The sequence below is a fragment of the Triturus cristatus genome, chromosome 9, assembly GCF_964204655.1.
Source record: "Triturus cristatus chromosome 9, aTriCri1.1, whole genome shotgun sequence".
NCBI classification, from domain to species: Eukaryota; Metazoa; Chordata; class Amphibia; order Caudata; family Salamandridae; genus Triturus; species Triturus cristatus.
The window spans coordinates 923,791,050-923,811,461 of record NC_140592.1 but is presented as its reverse complement, the minus strand read 5'-3'; the positions used below and the strand labels follow the sequence as shown (position 1 = coordinate 923,811,461).

General features: G+C 46.4%; 1 protein-coding gene across 2 annotated transcripts in view; it reads right to left on the bottom strand.

Moving 5' to 3' along the window:
* Positions 1–1,214: 1,214 nt before the first annotated feature.
* The window catches only part of DDX24 (DEAD-box helicase 24), a 204,041-nt gene continuing 184,843 nt past the window's right edge, over positions 1,215–20,412 (bottom strand). For both annotated transcript variants that reach the window (XM_085626472.1, XM_085626473.1), the window contains exons 8-9: positions 9,776–9,905; positions 1,215–1,767 (exon numbers count right to left, since the gene is read on the bottom strand). In XM_085626472.1, the coding sequence (XP_085482598.1) occupies positions 1,511–1,767; positions 9,776–9,905 (387 nt within the window). In that variant the 3' untranslated portion in view covers positions 1,215–1,510. The remainder of the gene's footprint in view (positions 1,768–9,775; positions 9,906–20,412) is intronic.

The following is a 20,412-nucleotide window of genomic DNA, read 5'->3' as shown; positions in this document are numbered from 1 at the left end:
AGGCTCTATGGCTTCTTTGGAGAGACAAGACTATTTTTAGAACTAACAGTGAAACTGGTCCCTTTAGGTCCCTATATCCATGTCCTTAACTTTACTGGGAAAAACATACACGCTGATTTCTGAACAATTAATGTAATACATGTTCAGGTAATCCAGATTAGTGATTTGGTTCCCTTTTATATTTCACAGATTTTACTGAATCTTGCTCTCTATTAACTCCTTCGCTGCGGCGGGAATTCCACCGCAGCGCAAACATTGGCAAAGCCATAATCCTGGCTGGTTTTAGATGCATGTCAGTTGTTAAACAACCCATACTTCCCTCAATTGTATACATTTTTACAACTTTAACGGCTGGCAAGGACATCTCTAATAATCTCTGCAGTTGGCTTATTGTGTTGTAGGCTCAAGCACGCCAGACTTTAGCACATTAATAATCCAGAAAGGCAAACTGCACTCTACACACTTTCATGAAAACCAAAAATCAGACAGCTTGTGAAAAAACGCATTGGCAAAGTCAATAGGTCTCACCTACACAAGAGCAATTGGCTTTGCCAATGTTTTCTTTAACCATGTTGTCCAACAGCGCAGCTGCTGCGCAGAATGACTGAAAGAAAAGGAAAAAAGCGCAATCACGCTACCAGCAAGAATCGCAACATACCACTTTTTGTTGCTTTACTTTCAGTCATGCTGCACAGATGTACAACATGGATAAACCACAATGACAAAGGCCATAGCGCTTGCATTGGCGAGACCTATTGGCTTTATCAATGCTTGTTAACTACATCTCTTAACAACGCTATTTCTTAAGTAACCATGGGTGCCTTGAAGCAGTCATTTCTTTGTATTAAATCAGCATAACAGTGTCACTCAAAAATTGCCACCATGGCACATTTCAAAGAGAGGGAAAAAAAAAAAAAGGTTTTCTGCCATCCCTTTCCTGCCCATGTGTAAATGACGTATCGGATGCCCGTGCCTGGGATACTCGAGAAACATTAGACAAAAAACATAACACAACGAGGAATAAAACTGGAGTCCAGTCAATTTTTTTGTAAAGCGTTCATGTTATTTTTCACATTGAACACACAGCAGAATGGCTTTAAAGTGTGGCTGGATTAAATAATTTTGTTGTAACATCTGTACATCATGCCAGGCAAATTACATATTTTTTTAAATAGAGATTCACAATGTTTCTTAAAGTAGCAATTGGAGAGATGTTTTAATACTCGCCCTTTGTATCTCAAGGCTGGTTTATTGTACTTTTTGAAACACTAGACGATCGTTTCTCCACAAGTAGGAGGCTAACGCCAACAGGGGCTTTCATAGGATTTGCAAATGTCAGCCACTAATTTTGATTAAGCCTGTAAATACAACATGAAGCAGGCGGTTGCAAGGGTAGGAAGGACTTATTCAAAAATGGGACTGATAGCCTTTGGGGCCTTGTAGGAGAGTGGCTGCCTTGGGGAAGGCACTTTTGAGCAGTGAATAGGCAAAGAATGGTTCCTTTGAATATCTACAAACTTGTGTTGCTCGCCTTCACTTTTTTAGCTGGCTTCTTCTTCTTTTGCCGTTGTTTGAAAATGGTGTTCAAGGCAGATTCGGATGCAGCCGCAGGTAGTTGGGGCAACTGCAGCTTCCCACCTTGCGTTGGGTACTTGGTCTTAAACAGATTTTTCACCACCGGCTGAGACAGCAAACGCTTTAACTGTTTTTTCATGTCTTTCAACATCTTCTGCTTCTTGTGATCTTCCTGCTCTCGGTTTCTGCCACCTGGAAATGCAAAACAAATTTATATTATGTATATGTATATATATGCAATATGCTACTTACCAGTATGCATCTGTTCTTGGCATGTAGAGCTGCAGATCTACACACTTGTGCATAGATCGCCATCTGGTGTTGGGCCCGGATGTTTGCAGTTGTTTTTCCTCTTGGAAAGTCTTTGGAAGTCAAGAGGTCGGTGACGCCTCCTTTGGAACGTATTGCGCATGGGCTTCGGCTCCATCCTCAGATTGTTTTTCGCCAGCAGGGAAAGATGGAGCGTAGTAATAAACAGTCAAGATGCCCATGTGTGTTGTATCTAAATAAGAAAAACTGGAACAGATAAAGGTGGCCGGGGAGGCGGGTGGGCGTGTGTAGATCTGCAGCTCTACATGCCAAGAACAGATGCATACTGGTAAGTAGCATATTCCGTTCGAGGCATATGAGCTGCAGATTACACACTTGTGCATAGATTATATAGCAGTACCCACCCTTAGCGGCGACCACCCGTATCTGTTGCAGTGGTTTGAAATAATGTTTTGAGTACAGCCTGGCCCACACTAGCCTGTTGCTTGGTTTGCACATCTACACAATAGTGTTTAGTGAAAGTATGCGGTGTTGACCATGTAGCTGCTCTGCAGATGTCATCTAATGGGATGTTCCCTAAAAATGCCATTGAAGCCCCTATTTTGCGTGTAGAGTGGGCTTTAGGGGGGAACGGAAAGCGTTCGTTTTGCCTTGTGGTAGCAAATCTGAATGCATTTGACAATCCACCGAGCTATTCCCGACTTGGAGATGGGGTTGCCCTTTGTGTGGTGGAGAGAAAGAGACAAACAGCTGTTTGGTCTTGCGGAAAGGTTGTGTTCTCTGTATGTAGTAGAGTAAGGCTCTTTTGACATCTAGTGTGTGAAGAGCTCTTTCTGCAACGGTTTGTGGTTGCGAGAAGAAAACTGGTAGTTCTTCCGCTTGGTTTATGTGAAAGGGAGAAATGACTTTAGGGAGGAATTTTGGGTTGGTACGGAGAACAACCTTGTTATGGTGCATTTGCAGAAAAGGTTCTTGAATGGTAAGTGCTTGTATTTCACTGACCCTTCTGAGGGAAGTGATGGCTACAAGAAAAGCGGTTTTCCATGTTAGGAATTGGAGTTCACACTTGTGCAGAGGTTCGAAGGGAGGCCCCATTAGTCTGGTGAGAACGATGTTTAGGTTCCACACTGGTGAGGGTGGCAGTCTGGGTGGAATCATCCTTTTAAGGCCTTCCATGAAGGCTTTAATGGCAGGTACTCTAAAAAGTGATAGATGTTGCCTGTTTTGCAGATAAGCTGCTATGGCTGTGAGGTGCAGTCTAATAGACGTATAGGCTACATTGCATCTTTGCAGGTGTAGTAAATAGCCTATGATGTGTTGAATGGACACATCTAGGGGATTGATGGTATTGTTGTGACAGTAGACAACAAAACGCTTCCACTTGGTGGCGTAGCACGCTCTAGTGGTGGGTCGCCTAGCTTCTTTGATGACTTTCATACAGTCAGGGGGAAGATTAAGGTAACCGAATTCTAGGATTTCAGGAGCCAGATCGCTAGGTTGAGCTGAGCTGGGTCCGGGTGTCTGATCTCTCCATGGTTCTGGGTTAGGAGGTGTGGAGAGAGGTGTAACTTTTGGTGCGGTACTACAGATAATTCCAGCAGTGTGGTGTAGCAAGGTTGTCTGGCCCAAGTTAGAGCTACTAGCATGAGAGTGAGGGAGTCTTGCTGTAGTTTGCGCACCACTAATGGAATGAGTGGGAGAGGCGGAAAAGCGTACGCAAATTTGCCTGACCAATTCATCCATATCGCATTGCCTTTGGACAATGGGTGTGGATATCTGGCGGCGAAGCTTGGGCATTTGGCGTTTCCGTGGGTGGCGAAGAGGTCTATTTGTGGATGCCCCCACAGTTGAAAGTACGGGTGAAGAACTTGTGGATGTAGTTCCCACTCGTGGATCTGTTGTGCCGGTCTGCTGAGTAGATCGGCCATAGTGTTTTGGACTCCTGGGACATGCTGGGCCAGGAGAAAGATTTAAAGGGGTATGGCCCATCTCCATATACTCTGCGCTAGGTGAGAGCTGTGTAGAGTGTGTGCCGCCTTGTTTTTAAATGTAGTACATGGCTGTCATGTCTGTGCGGACTAGGACTGCCTTGCCTGAAAATCTGTGTCTGGAAGGATTTCAGGGTTAAGAATATTGCTAGTAACTCCAGATGGTTGATGTGGAGTGACTTTTGTTGAGGTGTCCATCTGCCCTGCATAGTGTGATGTAACAGGTGAGCTCCCCAGCCGGAGAGCGATGCGTCCGTTGTCAGTATTATCTGAGGAACCGGGTCCAGGAACGGTCGCCCTTTGGAAAGATTTTTGGTGGTTCACCACTGCAGAGAGCGATGGGTACGACCGTCTACCAACACCAGATCTGTTAATTGATCTTGGGCCTGGTTCCATTGGCGCGCTAAGTACTCTTGGAGAGGACGCATCTGGAGTCTTGCGTGAGGTACTATGAATATACAAGAGGCCATCATCCCGATTAGTTGCATAAACACTCGAGCTGGAAGGGAGTGTTGTGCTATAAATTTTGCGCGTAGAGCCTCAATGCTTGTGATCCTGGCCGGACTGGGGTAGGCTAGCGCTTTCGAGGTGTCTATGGTGGCACCGAGGTATTGTTTTACGTGGGACGGTTGCAGATGGGACTTTGTGTGGTTTACTGTGAAGCCCAGTTGGTGAAGTAGTTGGATCGTGGCATGCATGTGTTGTACACACTGGTTGTATGAGCTGGCTTTTATTAGCCAGTCGTCTAGGTATGGGAAGACATGGATGTGTTGTCTCCTGAGGTGTGCTGCCACGACTGCTAGGCACTTGGTGAATACCCGTGGTGCTGTTGTGACTCCGAATGGGAGTACCTTGAATTGGTAGTGTTGGTTGTCCACTACGAATCTGAGGAACTTCCTGTGAGCGTGGTGTACAGTAATGTGGAAGTAAGCGTCCTTTAGGTCTAAATTGGCCAGGAAGTCGTTTTGGGAGAGATGGGGAAGTACCTGCTGAAGTGTTGCCATGTGAAAATGGTCCGAGTGTATGTATGCGTTTAGGGGCCAGAGGTCTAGGATGAGCCGTAGAGTCTCGTCCCTTTTTGGTGTAAGAAAATATAGGGAGTACACCCCCAGATTTCGTTGGTTGGTAGGAACGTGTTCTATCGCCCCTTTTTGTAGGAGGGAGATTACCTCCTGCTTTAGTAATGCTAGATGTTCCTGTGACATTGGGCGTTGTCTGGGTGGAATGTTTGGGGGGGTAGACATTAGCTCTAGGCAGTAGCCTGACCGAATTATTTGTGTCACCCATTTGTCTGAGGTGATGGTAGCCCAGACATGAAGGAAATTTTGGAGTCTGCCCCCGACCGGAGTGGGATGGTCTGGGGGGAGTGGAGGGAAGTCATTGGGCAGGTGTGGGGGCAGAGCGGGCGGTGTTTGTTTTGCCTCTGCCTTTATTATTGTTGCCCCTGTAGCCGCCTCTTTGGTAACCCCTTGTGAAGGTGGATTGGGTATGAGCTTTGTATGACGTGGAAGCGGTATCAGAGGAGTCGCCTCTGGATGTGCTCCGAAAGGAGGAACGGCGAAAGGAACGCCTGGGAGGGTGTGATTGTAAGGCTCCCATAGATTTGGCCGTGTCGGTGTCTTTTTTCATTTTTTCTAGGGCCTCATCCACTTTTGGGCCGAACAGATGTTCCTGGTCAAATGGATGGTTCAGGATGGAAGCTTGCACTTCTGGTTTAAATCCTGAGATCCTGAGCCAGGCATGGCGGTGGAGGAGGACGCTAGTATCGATGGCCCTGGAGGCGGTGTCTGCTGCATCTAGGGCACAACGGATGGAGGTATTAGTGATGATTTTACCCTCCTGAATTAACTCGTTTGCCCTGTTTTTGTATTTGTCAGGGAGGTGTTGCATTATGGCTTCTAACTCGTCATAATGGGCCCTGTCATATCTAGCCAGTAACGCTTGTGTATTGGCGATACGCCATATGTTGGCAGCTTGGGATGCAGTGCGCTTGCCGGATGCGTCCAAGAGTTTTGACTATCTGTCCGGTGGTGGTGCATCGCCTGACGTCTGGGAGTTGGCCCTCTTCCGTGCTGTGGATACTACCAGGGAATCTAGGGGTGCTGGCCCTCTGATGTAGGAGGGATCTGTAGGGGCGGCTTTTTATTTTTTGTCAATGCGCAGGTTAATAACCCTGGCTCTGACTGGGTCTTTAAAGACCTCTGGCGCATGTTTTACAACTCCTTTGAGCATGGGCAGTATAGAGGTGGCCCTATACGTGGTGTCGAAAGTATCGAGGAGGAAATCCTCCTCCACGGGGTCGGTATGGAGATCTACCCCGTGATAGTGTGCCGCCCTCTGGAGTAAATGGTTGAACCCCAATGAGTCTTCAGGTGGGGATGGTCTCGAGGGATCGAGATCCTCTTGTGGGACGTTAGGGATGTTGGGGTTGTTATAATAGTCCCATGGGTCTGGGGAGCCTGTGGGAGTGGGGTCTCCTGTATGTAAATCATGGGGCACGTCCCCCATGTCATCATATGTATCGTCATGATCATCATCATCCGGAGGGGGTGTTGGGGAATGATGAGGAGGGGGTGGAGAAGGTGGAAGGGGTGGAAGAGGTGGGGAAGGCATTCTGAAAGGTGATGTAGCAGAGTCCTTCCTCTTTGGATGTGGAGCTGGGGTAGGTTTTTCCAGATGTCTCTTTTTGATGTTGAGCATCAAATGTACGGTTTTGGGATCCTTGGTCAATGTCTTTTGCAAGGGATCCGGTGTAAAGAGTTCTTCTGAAGGTGGTTTATCCATCGGCGCCGAAGGCGTCGGGGCCGTTGGTTTTCTGGCTTTAATGTCCTGTTTGGAAGTATGTGGAAATGGCTTTTTGTTTGGTCGGTGCCGAGATGTGTTTCGGCTTCGAGATATCGGTGCCGGTGGCCTCGTCGGTGTGGTGTTCTTCCGGAGCGTCAACGCCCTCTCCGAAGATGTCATCTGGAATCGCCGTCGACGAGTGCGCCATGGTCCTTCTTGCTCTTCGGTCCCGAATCGTTTTCTTGGACCGGAAGGACTTGCACGCTGGGCAGTCTCGAGCCTCGTGTTCAGGGGAGAGGCAGAGATTACATACTTCGTGGAGATCGGTGTGGGGGAATTTGGACCCACATCGAGGGCACTTCTTGAAGGGAGTCCTTTCCATGAGCCAGGACCGGAGCTTGGGTAGGCCCGAAGGCCAGCGTCGACGACTGGAATCGAAGGTGTTGATCGATGAGAGCCGCGTCGAGTGTGGAGATCGCGATCGAAACAATACCGCGAATTGGGGTGAGGATTGCACGTCGATTGAACTGGAAACCTGTTCGGAACTGGAGCGTGAAGATCACATCCGAGCCCGATGGCGGAAAAAAACAATCTGAGGATGGAGCCGAAGCCCATACGCAATGCGATCCAAAGGAGGAGTCACCGACCTCGTGACTTCCAAAGACTTTCCAAGAGGAAAAACAACTGCAAAAATCCGGGCCCAACACCAGATGGATCTATGCACAAGTGTGTAATCTGCAGCTCATATTCCTCGAACATATATATGTATATATATGTGTGTATATATATGTGTATATATATGTGTGTATATATATGTGTATATATATGTGTATATATATGTGTGTATATATATGTGTATATATATATATATATATATATATATATATATATATATATATATATATATATATATATATATATATATGTATATATATATATGTATATATATATATATGTGTATATATTGCAATCTTCAATCAAGGTTTTTGCTCTGCATTACAAATCTTGCAAAAGTGCTAAACACCATTCATAGGCGATCATGCTCCCCATCTGCAATAAGCTGCACATACCCAAAATTGCAATTGACTTGAATTTGTGGCATAGCTAATCAACTGTGAACAGCCTGACGAAGATCCCAAGATGTGATATTGCATTCGGGTAGAGGAGAGTATCGAAATTAAGTGGTTACCTTTTAAACATCCACTTTCGTGCAATAAGAGACCCCTATGAGATCCGCTGTTTGTTCAAACTGGTCAGCATTGATGAAGTTATCTAATGTGAAGAGAGTTCTCAGAAACTGTTGCATCTGATCTACATCCTATTTCAGTGATCTTGAGCAGCATCTTAGCTCAGTAAAGCCTTAATCTCCTTTCAGGGCGTTTTGCCTAACCAAACACAAACACATTCCTCTGTATTGGAGATGTGCCATGTACGCTGAGATTTTTGCCAGTAGAATAAAACGCTTCATCTCTTGATATCCCAAGCATGCTATTCTCTGATGAAGGTTGCCATGAGTGTGTTATTTGATTGCTTCGCAAATGGAAAATATATTTCAATGTTACAAAGGTTGAAAATATGTTTGCCTAGAGACATATGTGTGAATGTTTTGACCCCTGAAACAGTTTTTTCCTGAAATATCCTTAACACAATATTTTTGCTCAAGATATGTTTGCAGAAAAGAACGGGTGACACTCCATTACAATGACAGGACCACTAAAAAGCCTATTCTAAAATCTCTAGTGGTATTAAGAGGCATAAAAAAGCTTAGTCTGCAATGCATAAATATGCTTAGTCTGCAATGCATAAATTGAACTCAAGAAAAACTAACAGTCCTACCCTGGTACTGCTCCGGCCATCTGAAACTCACTACTAGTTGATCTCAGATGTTTTAAAGGCGTCCTCCAATTTAATATCTCCTTCACTGACTTCCGTCTAATTCTACCTCTCTGCTTTAAATCACGTTACTGCACACTAAAACACTCCTACTCTTCATCTTTGCCTGTAATCACAGCCTACCCTACTTTTGCCCTTTCTTATTGTTTATCGGTCCTTTGAATGAACACTAAATGTTAAAGGGTGTTGATACCTTTTATTTAACTATCAAACTACAGGAAATTTCAGATCCACACGTGTATATCTGTAGAAGTGACACGAGGGATACCAATACTTATCCCATCTTAACAACATGAAAAGACAAAAAAAATAAAAAAATACAACTGAAAACTAAGGTAAGTCCTCTGATCATGAGGCAAAAAACATGAATAAACGCACCTAAAAGGGAAATCATCATTGGCTGCCTTCACTTTAATTGTCGGTCTACCAACCTCTGGCCCTGCCACTAGGCCTCTTTCCCCTTTTTACTTTAGTAGAAAGCCTGAATGTCATTGACTTTCCCTTACCTTTGCCCCTAGGGCCATTCACACAGAAATGCGATTCTAATTACATTTCATCCCTAAATCTCCTTTCTGAACATCTCTGTTTGGTTGTCCAATTGGCTATATCCTATTTATGACAGACGTGGGCTGCATCTTGTACTCTCAGGTTACTGTATGAAGCACCTTCAGTGTTTTAAAAATGCAGCAGCACAGCTGCTGTTGGAACTGAAACAAATTGACCATTTGCCCTTCCATCTTTGAGCTGATTACTATTATCCAATAAAAAAATAATAAATAAATGTAAGGCTGTGTATGGCACACCAAGCCTTTTAAAGACAACATCCTCAGTAAACCTACAAACAATTACCGCACTGCCACCGAGCGTGGGGAGCGATGGGCTCTTTGTAGAACTGGCTACTCAAAATCCTTTGCCTGGCCTCTCCAGTCAGGGTTCTGCACTTTTTGAATCAAATGTTTCGCCTACAAGCAACTTTAAAAGTGGATCTCTCCAATAGGTAAAATCTAAACCAGGGTCTCAAACCGATTGAGCTTAAGTGCATCTAACAAATGTTATACATATGAAGAAAACGTATTGAACGCCAGTTACAGCAACAACAAAGCCCATAAATTAACTGTTTTCATGTCACGCACTTCATAAGCCGTACAGCACTCTGGCAAATGCCAATCCTCTCTCACAGTTTCTTTCTCCAAACTATTACTCCAGCTATACATTGTTGGTTACTGACCACAAGCAACTTATTTAAAAATAGAATGCACTCCTACCTATCAATAAATCATCATCCAAGTCTATTTCCATAGCTTCAGCTGCTTGTTGGAACCAGGAGTTGTGTTGCTTTGCTTTACTGTTTTGATATTCTAGTTTTTCGATCTGCCGAGCCAGATCTACACGTTCCTGCAAGAGAGCACAACCACAGTTTTAAGGTAAAAAACAAATCGCTTGTTTTTATAGCTCCTAATAAGGTTAACTTCTACCAGCCTCATAATTATTCTTCAATGTGGTGTTGCTATGCCCACAAAGAAAATCACAAAACAAAGCATCAAGTGATTATTAAGGACTACTTCAAATGTGAACATTAGAGACATTGTTATCACATTGAAATGAATTGCTTGGTTGGCAGTGTATGACAGAACTGAGATAATTATTGTGAAACCTAATGTAAACACTTGAGTGGAATGACACGTACTTGAAAGCCACTGAGCAAAAAAAAAAACAAAAATACACAAGGGCAAGTAGTCAGTGCACACAAAAACGCTAACCAATAATTGACGCAGGATGAGGAGTTATTTCCTCTAGAGGTAAAACCTACCATGATCCACCATACCAAGGGCAATATTTAGAAAGTCACTGGCACATGGTAGCTCTACATACACGAGTACATGGCTATACTTACGGGTGCTACCAATTCCTAAAGAACAAATTACTTACCTTTGGTAACACTTTTACTGGCAAACTCTCCATCTAGCCGTAGATCTTCTTCCTTAAAATTATCCCCAGGCGCAGTGGCGGCTGACACGTTAAAATACCGGGGAGGAGGGGGTGGAGGAAAGTGGGCCAAGTCAGAAGCACGGAGGGGGGGGGGGGGGGCTTGGGGGGGGAGAGGGGGCCAATGGGAAGCACGCAATGCTGGTGCTGCCGTCCGTCTCGCGCTCCTCTGCTGCAGTTCCCGAAGTTCCTATGAAAGCATCACGCTCCCATCCAATACCCGAGCTGCTCTCATATGAGAGCACCCCGGGGATTGGCCTCGGCGGGCGGCTGCTCAATGCAGCTGGGCTGGAGAAACCTAAGTGGGCATGTGTGTTTGGCCGGCCAGAGACGGCTGTCCTACCACACAAGCGCACTTAACTGCACGTATGCCTCCCATGCCCTGGCCCCGCCCCTCCATGCACAAGCTGGCCCAGAGTCGGCAAATGAAAAATAAAACTATACTGAGATATTGTTTTATTTTTTACTTGCTGGCTCTGAGCCAGTAGGGGTGACAATCCGAAGGAGTCGCCCCTGCCCAGGCGTTAGATTATATCTGGAAATGTTTCTGAGCAATCCTCTTGAGAGCCAGTAGGTGGAGTTGTTCGGCTCGGCGTGGCAGCATTCATGCCGGAAATGAAATGCGCAATGCCTATACAGTTGCCACCCCAGAGCACTGACATCAGTTTCTTAACTATTTTTCCATGGAGTCATACTGAGGTCTTGAACCAGTGTGCCAGAGTAAGGTCCTCTTAAGATGAATTTGACAGACCTCAGAGCGGGAGGTTGGGAGGGCGTTAAGGAATCCATGGCTATATGGAGTCTCTATCAGATAAGGCCTCAGCGAAGGCAAGTAACTTGTTCATCTGATAGAGACTTCTAGCCACAGACTCCTTACCTTTGGATACCAAAGAAATATCTCCCCAGAGGTGTGTCTGCTGACTGTTTATACTAAAGCAGTCCAGGAGGAACGAAAGGGCGAAATGCATCAGACCGGACTGTCTTGGCTGTAGTGCTTGGTGAACATGTGGCGCAATGTCAATGTAGATGCCTGACAGATGTCCAGGACAAGGACTGCCAGAGCTAACTTCCTCAGGGGGTTGCTTCTTGGCCAGTGTGTTCCAGGGCTTTATGTGAGGACAATCCACCTGGAGATGGTTCTCTTTTACTACTTTGTCTTTTACTCCAACAAAGCCCGCCCATACAGAGAGGATTGTCCACGCGGATGTCTTTGGTATGATCAATGAAGAACGAGAACGCTCTTTTTGGATCCAAATGGTGGAGTTTCTCCTCTTGTTCGGTAGGGTGAGGTGGAGCAGCGTAATGTTCTGCTTGACGTGAAAAGTGTTACCACCTTGTGTAGAAAGTAGGCACAAGTTCTGAGGACCAATTTGTGCTGAAAGAAGGTAGTGTATGGAGGGTTGACTGAGCGCCTGTGACTCTATAACCTTCCTGGTAAATGTAAGTGCCACTAGAAAGACTGTTTTGAAGGTAAGTAGCCTAAGAGGGCAGCTGTGCATGGGCTCAAAAGGTGTGCACATCCGGAAAGTAAGAACTAATTTAAGGATTCATTGGGGCATGAAAGGGGTGGGAGGAAACAAGTTGTAAACCTATTAGGAATCTTATCACAACAGGTGGCTTGAACTGGGGTGGGGCTTGATCCAGCAAACGCAAGAACGCCTAGATGGCCGAAAGGTAGCCTTCAAATGTGCCCAAGGCAAGGCCTGGCTGGGCGAGGAAGAAGGCAAACAGGAGAACGTCAGAAAAGGGTGCAGACAGAAGATCAATGGATTTGGCAGCACACCAAACCACAAATTTGTCCCATCTGCAGCCATATACAGTTTTGGTGTAGGGATGCTTGGCTGCTAATATGATATCTTAAACTTCGCGAGAGAGGTTGAAAATTCACAACTGTCGCAGCCCAATCTTCACTCATGGAGTTGAAGTGTGTGTGCACTTTCGGGTGCAGAACTCTGTCCTGCTGCTGCAACAGGAGAGCCTCTAAAAGAGGCAGCCTGATCGTGGGACTGATGGTCATGTTCAGGAGTTCGAGATATCACACACACTGCTAAATCACGAGCCACAAGAATGACTTTGGCATTGTCTTTGAGATCTTCGAGAACTCTGGGCAAGAGTGGTATCGGCGGAAAGGCATACAGTAGGCCAAGGCCTCACTCGAGACAAAATGTGTCTCCAAGTGAAAGCCGCCTTGGGAATTCCACGACCAGAAGTGTTGATATTACACGCCGACAGTGTCAAAAAGATCTAACCAATGTTCTCCACCATTGCAGAGAATACCTTGTACCACCTCCAGATGGTTCTGCCGTAGACCCAATCGGGATTTGTCAGCCACCACTGCAGGTCTTTGCCAGGTCCCTCTGATATCTGGACCAGATCGGAGAGATTTTACTGAGGAGTCCACTGGATCTTCAGGTCCCACTGCAGAGCCTATGTCAGCAGTCATGTTCAACCAGCAGCAAGACATGAGGCCCAGCAGCCTCAGAACCAGTCTCACCGAAATCCAGTATAGAGGCTGAAGCATTTGTATCATAACCTGAATATCCTGGACTCGCTGCTCTGGAGAATAAGGGTGAAATTGAACTGTGTCCAGAATGGCTCCGATGAAAAGGAGTGTCCAAGAGGGAGTAAGATGGTACGTTGGTTTGTTGAAGAACCCCAGTGAATACAGGAGGTCCACCGTAGTATTGAGGTGGAGACGAGTGCCAAGGGCGAGCCGGCCTTCAGAAGCCAGTCTTTGAGGTAGGGGAAGACAGGAATCTCCAAGTCACCCCTGTCAAGCCCACCAAATCCAAGAGACTCACCAAGCAGGCCAGTTGACACACCTCGCATCCACAATAAATTCATCAACCCTTCCAAGGAACTCCGTGACAGCCTGACAGACTTCCTCCACAAGAGCTCCACCATCTCCAAAAACCTCCAAGCCCAACGCACGGCCCGCCGACACCCTTAGCCACCTTGCACCCACAGTTGCAAACCCAGACCACCTGCTCATCACCTGAGACCAGCTCACCACATAAACACCACAGCCATCATGAAATTCCTCCACTCAGGAGCTCCCCTGGACCCATGCCCCACTACATTTTTAGCCTCTGGAGCAAGCAGATCAACAAAAAGCTCAGCCTCATTTTCAATGAATCCATCACCTCTGCCACCTTCCCTGAAGACTGGAAACATGCAGACGTCAAACCCCTACTCAAGAAACCCTCCACCGACCAGCGTACTCAAAAACTACCGTCCTATCTCTCTGCTCCCCTTCCCAGCCAAATTCTTCGAGGGCCATCAACCACCAACTAATAGAACACCTGGAGAACAGCAATCACCCTGCTCGCTGCCACCAGCGACATCGGAACCCTCCTGGACCAGAGAAAAACAGCAGCACTGATCCTCCTCGACCTCTCAGCAGTGTTTGACACCGTATCCCACCACACCCTTATCAAGAGGTTTCATCGCAGTGGAATCCAAGGAGTCGCCCTCAAATGGATCACCTCCTACCTCACCTGAGGAACCCAGAGAATCCACCCATCACCTTTTACCTCAGAACCCAAGAACATCATTTGCAGTGTTCCTCAAGACTAGTCCCTCAGCCTTACACTGTTCAACACCTACTTGACCCTCCCCTAAGCCACATCGTCAGAACCCATGGACTAAATATCCTATCCTACGCAGACAACACCCAGATCATCCTCTAACTAGCAAAAGACCCCACTGCCTCAAAGGCCAACTTCCGCAAGTGCATGAGGAGCGTTGCTGACTGGATGAAGTACAACTGCCTACAACAACAACAAAAAAGACAAAATGGGAGTACTGATCTTCGGGAACAACACCTTCCCATGAAACGACTCCTGGTGGCCTCCCGAACTAAGACCCTCTCCCATGCCGGCAGACCACGCCCGCAAACTTGGCAGGATCATAGATGACAAGCTCACCATGAAGAACCAGAACATAACATTCCTTTCCGCCTGGTTCCTCACTCTTTGCATGCTCTGTATGATCTTCAAATGGCTCCCCGTCAACAACAGACGAACCATCATTCAAGGCCTAGTCACTAACCGGCTGGATTACTGATACGCACTTCACCTAGGGATCACCACGCACCTCCCGAAGAGACTGTAGACCACACAGAATACAGCGACCAGACTCATCCTCTACCTCCTTAGATGAGCCCACATCACTTTCCACCTCAGGAAGCTCCACTGCCTCCCCATTCAGAAGAGATGTCAATTCAAGATGCTGATCCACATCTACAAAGCCCTTTACAATCAAGGACCGACTTATCAACTAACGTATGAATTTCCACCAACCCTCCAGACAACTGCCCTCCACCTCCCTCTCACAAACCCCCTGTATCCGCCAAAGCATCAGTGGAGGACGCGCCTTCTGCAACTTTGCGGTGAAGTCCTGGAACAACCTCCCTCTGCACCAAAGGACCGCAGCCTCCCTTCAGGAACTCAGGAAAGGAGGAACTCAGGAAAGGACTCAAGACCTGGCTGTTCAACTGAACCTCCATGAAGCAGCACAGCTTTCAGAGCCTGGCTACCCTCGAAAGTGATTAACTGCGCTTTATAAATCCAGATTGATTAATATGCTTTGGTTGACATTGAATAGGGTCACCACCGTAGGTAGAATTTTTGGGTTGGTTCTGAGGACCATGTCTCTGTGTATTTGTAGGTATGGTTCCTGTATTGATAATGCTTGAAGTTCACTGATTCTGAAGCAGCAAAGTGATTGCAATTAGAAAGGCTATCTTTAGAGTGAGTGATCCTAGGCCCAATTTGTGCATAGGCTCAAAAGGTCGTCATTAACTGTGATAGCATTGCGTTCAAGTTCCACAATGGTGTAGGAACTGATCTTAGTGGTGCAAATTGTTTAGAACCATCCAAGAATCTCTTCACCACTGGGGATGTGAAGACGCTGCTACCCTGAAGCTCCCGTAGGGTTGGCTACTATTGCTGTTAGGTGCTCCTTTAGCACCTGCAGTCTAACAAGTGTGTGAGGTATGTTAGTAACATTTCCTGTTCTGTCCTGTATTCCATTCTCCTGAAGTCTGTGCACAAAAAGAATGTATCTGCTCCATTTATCCGCATAACATTTCCTTGTGCTTGAGCTTCTTGCTTCGCTTAGGTTTCAATTGTCCTGGGTGGAAGCTGTAGGTGACAGAGCTCTACATATTCAGGAACCATGTAGTTAGGCAGAGTGCGGCTGGGTCTGGTTGGTACAGTTTCCCATCCTGCATTGCCAGCAGGTCTTATTCTGCTTTGACTGTTATCACTTGTCCCCTGGATATCTCTAGTAGGCTCGAGTACCAGGTCTGTCTGGCCCATTGTGGGGCTATGAGGATGAGCTTTGTCCCTGGTTGTCTGGCTATGTCCAGTACCTTTGGAATCGGGGGAATCAAAGGAAAAGTGTATGCAAATTTCCCTGACCAGTTTATCAATAAAGCATTCCCCACTGTCAGGGGGTGCAGAAAACCCAGAGGTGAAGAGTTAGGATTTTGTGTTCTTTGGGGTTGCAAACGGGTCTATACTTGGCCTGCCTCAGACCTTGAAGATTTTTTTCAGTGTCCCTTGTTTCATCTCCCATCTGTAAAATGTAAATTTGATACTTGTATAGCGCACTACTCACCCGCAAGGGTCTCAAGGCGCTTGTACGAATACCGCTGTGGAACCCATCCTGGCTTTCCCTGTGAGGCGTCCACTCCTGTGCACCCCCAAGGTGGAGGCCAGGCATCCTTAGCGTTGTGGGGGCCGTTGTGGAGATTAAGCAAGCTATTGCCCAGAGTTGCAGAGTGGGACTCCATGACTGGAATAGGCACCGAGGAGAGAATTATCAGGTCCGTGGAATTTTTGAGCCCAAGACCCGCCGAGGCGGGGAATTGAACCCTGGTCCCGGGCTAGACCTCTGCATCAGGGTCTGCCGCTCTAATCATTGAGCCACACTTCTCCACTCATTGAGCCACACTTCTCCATCTGTGGGAGGTGCTGTCCTGTCTGCCTCCGTATTTTGTTTTCCTGGTAGATGGACTGTCTGCAGTGTGATCTGTCTTTGGATCACCCATCTCTGTATCTCCTGGGATAACTTAGACAGTGTGAATGATTTTCTTCTCCCCCGTTTGCTGAGTTAGAACACGATTGTTGTGTTTTCCATTTGGATCAGTACAGTCTGACTGCTTATGAGCGATTGGAACACTTTTAGGGCTAGAAATACAGTTTTCATCTCCAGGTAACGGATGTGTTTTACTGCATCTGCGCTGTTCTATAATCCCCATACCTTCAGGTTGCCTATATGCGCCCCACAACCTTTGTGGGATGTGTCTGTCATTATGGTCACTGAGAGACAGTGTCTTGAATGACCTCCCCATGTTCACATTTATTATTGTATTTCCATTTCCAACTTTCCTGCAGATCCATTCTTGAATGGGGTGCATATGTAATCTTGCATGTGTTATGCATGGGATATATGATGACATCATGAGATTTATGATAGTCCTCACTGTCAGAAGATGACCATTCTGGTAAAGGCAAGTCTGCTCTGTGATTGCCTTTGCTCTCTTCTGGACTGGGTATGCTTGCGCAGTCCTGGAGTTTAAAGTTGCCCCCAGGAATACCTTTACTTGTTCCAATTGTGGAAAAGATTTCTTGTGGTTTATTGTGAAACCAAGGCGTTGCAATATGGCAATCACTGTTTGTATGTCCTTGTGACATCTTTCTTTTGATTGAGCCTTTACTATCCAATCAGCTAAGTATGGGTGGGTAGGCTACAGCTGACGCTAAGCTCTTTGTGAATACTTTTGGTGCTGACTTTATGCCAAATGGTAGCATCCTGAATTGTTAATGTACCTTGTCCAGAACAAATCAGAGGTATTTTTGTGTCGTTGGTTCATAGGTACGTGTAGATAAGCGTCCTTTAGATGTAGGGTGGCCATATAATCTCCCTTACTTAGGGGTGGAATTACTCCTTGCAGTGTTGTCATCTTGAAGTGTTGTGTATGGACGAACTTGTTTAAAAATTTGAGGTCTAGGATTGGTCGCAGAGCTACAGCTAGTTTTGATACCAGTAAGTAGGGAGAGAAGTATCCAGTTTGCTAGGACCTTTTATATGGCTCTCTTTTGTAAGAGTTCTCTGGCCTCCTGTAGGAAAGTAGGATCTGCTTTTATGGTTACCTCAATTTTTTGCCTGGTGCGAAGCTGTTTTTGACTAGTCTGACTGGGATCCTGCTAATCAGGACCCCAGTCCCTCTGCTTTCTCCCGTAAATTGTTATGCATCCCAGATTGGATACTGGAGTATCCTTATCAGTCCCTAGTATATGGTACTAAGGTACCCAGAGCATTGGTACCCCAGAGGTCCCCCATGGGCTGAAGCATGTATTATGACACCCATGAGAGACCATTCAAACTGTAACTACAGCCCTGCCATTGCAGCCTGTGTAAGCTGGTGCTTGCACCACTTACCAAAGATATAGGTTTCCTATATCTTGGGTCACTGCACTTAAAACCAGTCACCTCTATAGTAGGCCTTTGAAATCCTGAAGGCAGGGTGCTCGATTCTAAGTGTGAGGATGCCCCTATATGAGCTGGACACCCCTACAGCCTACGGAGTCCATTCTCCCGGGTTGTAAGTGAAGCAGCCATATACTATATAGAGGGGCACCGCGTAATCACACGTTGACCATCTCGAAAATGGCTGCAACAAATCCTATCATGTTTGGTATCAAACATGTTGGAATCATAACAACCCCACACAATAAAAGGTGTGGGGGTATTATTCCAAGCACTGAAAGAGCCCTTCGTTAAGCTATCAGTGCTTCCGGTACCAGTCTTCTAGACCTGGACAGCACAACATGGCTACTGCTGACCAGAGACACATTTCTGCCCTCCTGCTGCTGAGCCAGGCTCGAGCAGGGGAAGGCAGAACAACAGGTATCCTGTCACAGGGAGGTGTGACCACCTCCCAGACAGGATTTAGTGTATTGGAGCCAGGTGTGTGTGCGCTTGCCTGCGCAGGTATCTCTCAACTAGAATCCACCCTCGAATTTCACTGGACACTTTCTCCTTCTTCAGCAGCGGCACTTTCCTGACGTCCTCCATTGGATTTGACAGCAGTTTCTGACACCACTTCACACCTATGCACCCGGCTTCCCGGGTGTAAGTAACGTGGGTACTAGGGTATCCATGGGTTGGGTGGCTCTCCAACCTTCTGTCTTCCACGGGGTTTCTTCAGGGTCCACTGGGAAGGGTCATTAATCTTTAAAATTCCAACCACAACTTACACGTTGATTTGTACAGAGCACGCGGCCGCGTTCCAATACTGCACACGCTCTCCATGGGGTTCCTAGTCACTCACCTTGGGTGGATCTTTGGGTCCCCAGCACATCTACGTCCCCTCGACATTGTCTTGACCCGAGTCGTGGTTTTTATACCACTTTCTTCGTATATGGTTTGGTCCCCCCTGGGGTCCACTGTGTATTCTGTGGTATTTACTCTATTTCTATGCAAACTATTGTGTGCATTGTGTTTATCTCCGGGTAGGAGATATCTAAACGTGTTAGAGAGTATTATATAATAAATAGGTATTTTTATAAATACCTTGTGTGATTCTTTTTCATTTAATCTATACTATAAGATTGCATTCTGGTAAAACAAGCTGCTTTACACTCCTTCTGGACTAAGCCTGAAGGCTGCTCTCCACAGCTACCACTTAGAGCGCTTTCTAACATTGTGCAAGACCTCTTAAATCACCATAAGGGTTGTCTGGACTGGTGCAGGGTGCCCACTTACATAGGTGGACATCATATACCTGGCCAGCCTCACACCTTTCTGAGTTGTATTATTTCTTGTCCCAGGAACTTCTTTGGTTTTGGGTGGGAGGGATTTGTGGAGGCTCAGAGTAGTTCTATGCAGTTTCGGTGATGTATTATATTTAAGATCCAATTGTCTGATGTAATCTTTTCCCACTCGTGGAGGAATTCCATTATCCTGCCTCCTACAGGTGTTTCGTGGTGGGGTTGGATATTGCATATGCTCCTACCTGTTGGTCCTTCCCCTCTACGAGGCTGACCCCTTCCCTTTCCTATTCCTCGAATGGACTGTCTCGCAGGGTGTTGCCACTGGTGGTATGCTGTGTGGCTTGATGTGCACTGCCTTTTGGCTGTTGTTGCTGCCTAGATGTGAAGGGTGCCCTGACCGCGGGTCTACTGGTTGTGGTTCCTCCTCTCCTGAAGGAACCCTTGAATTGCAGTGCCCTTGTTGCTTTTGCCATCTCGTTATCCTTCTTTAATTGCTGAAGGAAGTCATCCACTGCCTGGCCGAACAGGGCGTCACCTGTGAATGGCATATTGGTGATTAAGGCTTGCACCTCCAGCTTGAAACCTGATACTGGTGTATAGTCTTAATGTTGTTGCTGGTCACATCTACTTGTTGACAGTATTGCTTCATCTAGTGCAGATTTGAGGCAGGTATTAGCAATGTTCCTTCCCTCCTGCATCACTGTTTTGGCACTTTGCAGTATTCCTCTGGGAGGTGCTGCGTGAGGGAATCCATTTAATTCCATTGCTGGTGGCCGTCGTTGCTCAAGAAAGCGCTGGAATTAGCAATACTCCCTTGGGTGGCTGTTTCTCTCTCAGTCTTTCTTCCCACCAAGTCAAGTTCTTACTTTCGTTTTCTTGTTGTGGCACATTGGATATGGGGTTATTGTTTCTCTTCATTGTGGTCGTCACTATAATGGAGTCTGCTGGATCATTTCCCTTAATTTATTTCGGGTACTGAGTGGAATGCTTGTACTTCTTTTCCACACTTGGTGTTACAGTCCTTACAGCTGCAGGCTCACGAAAGGCTTCCTTCCCTTGGTCCAGGATGCTAGAAAGCATGGGCAGATATAGTTTTCCCTTTTGTGAGGGTATTAATGTTTCAAGAAAGAAAC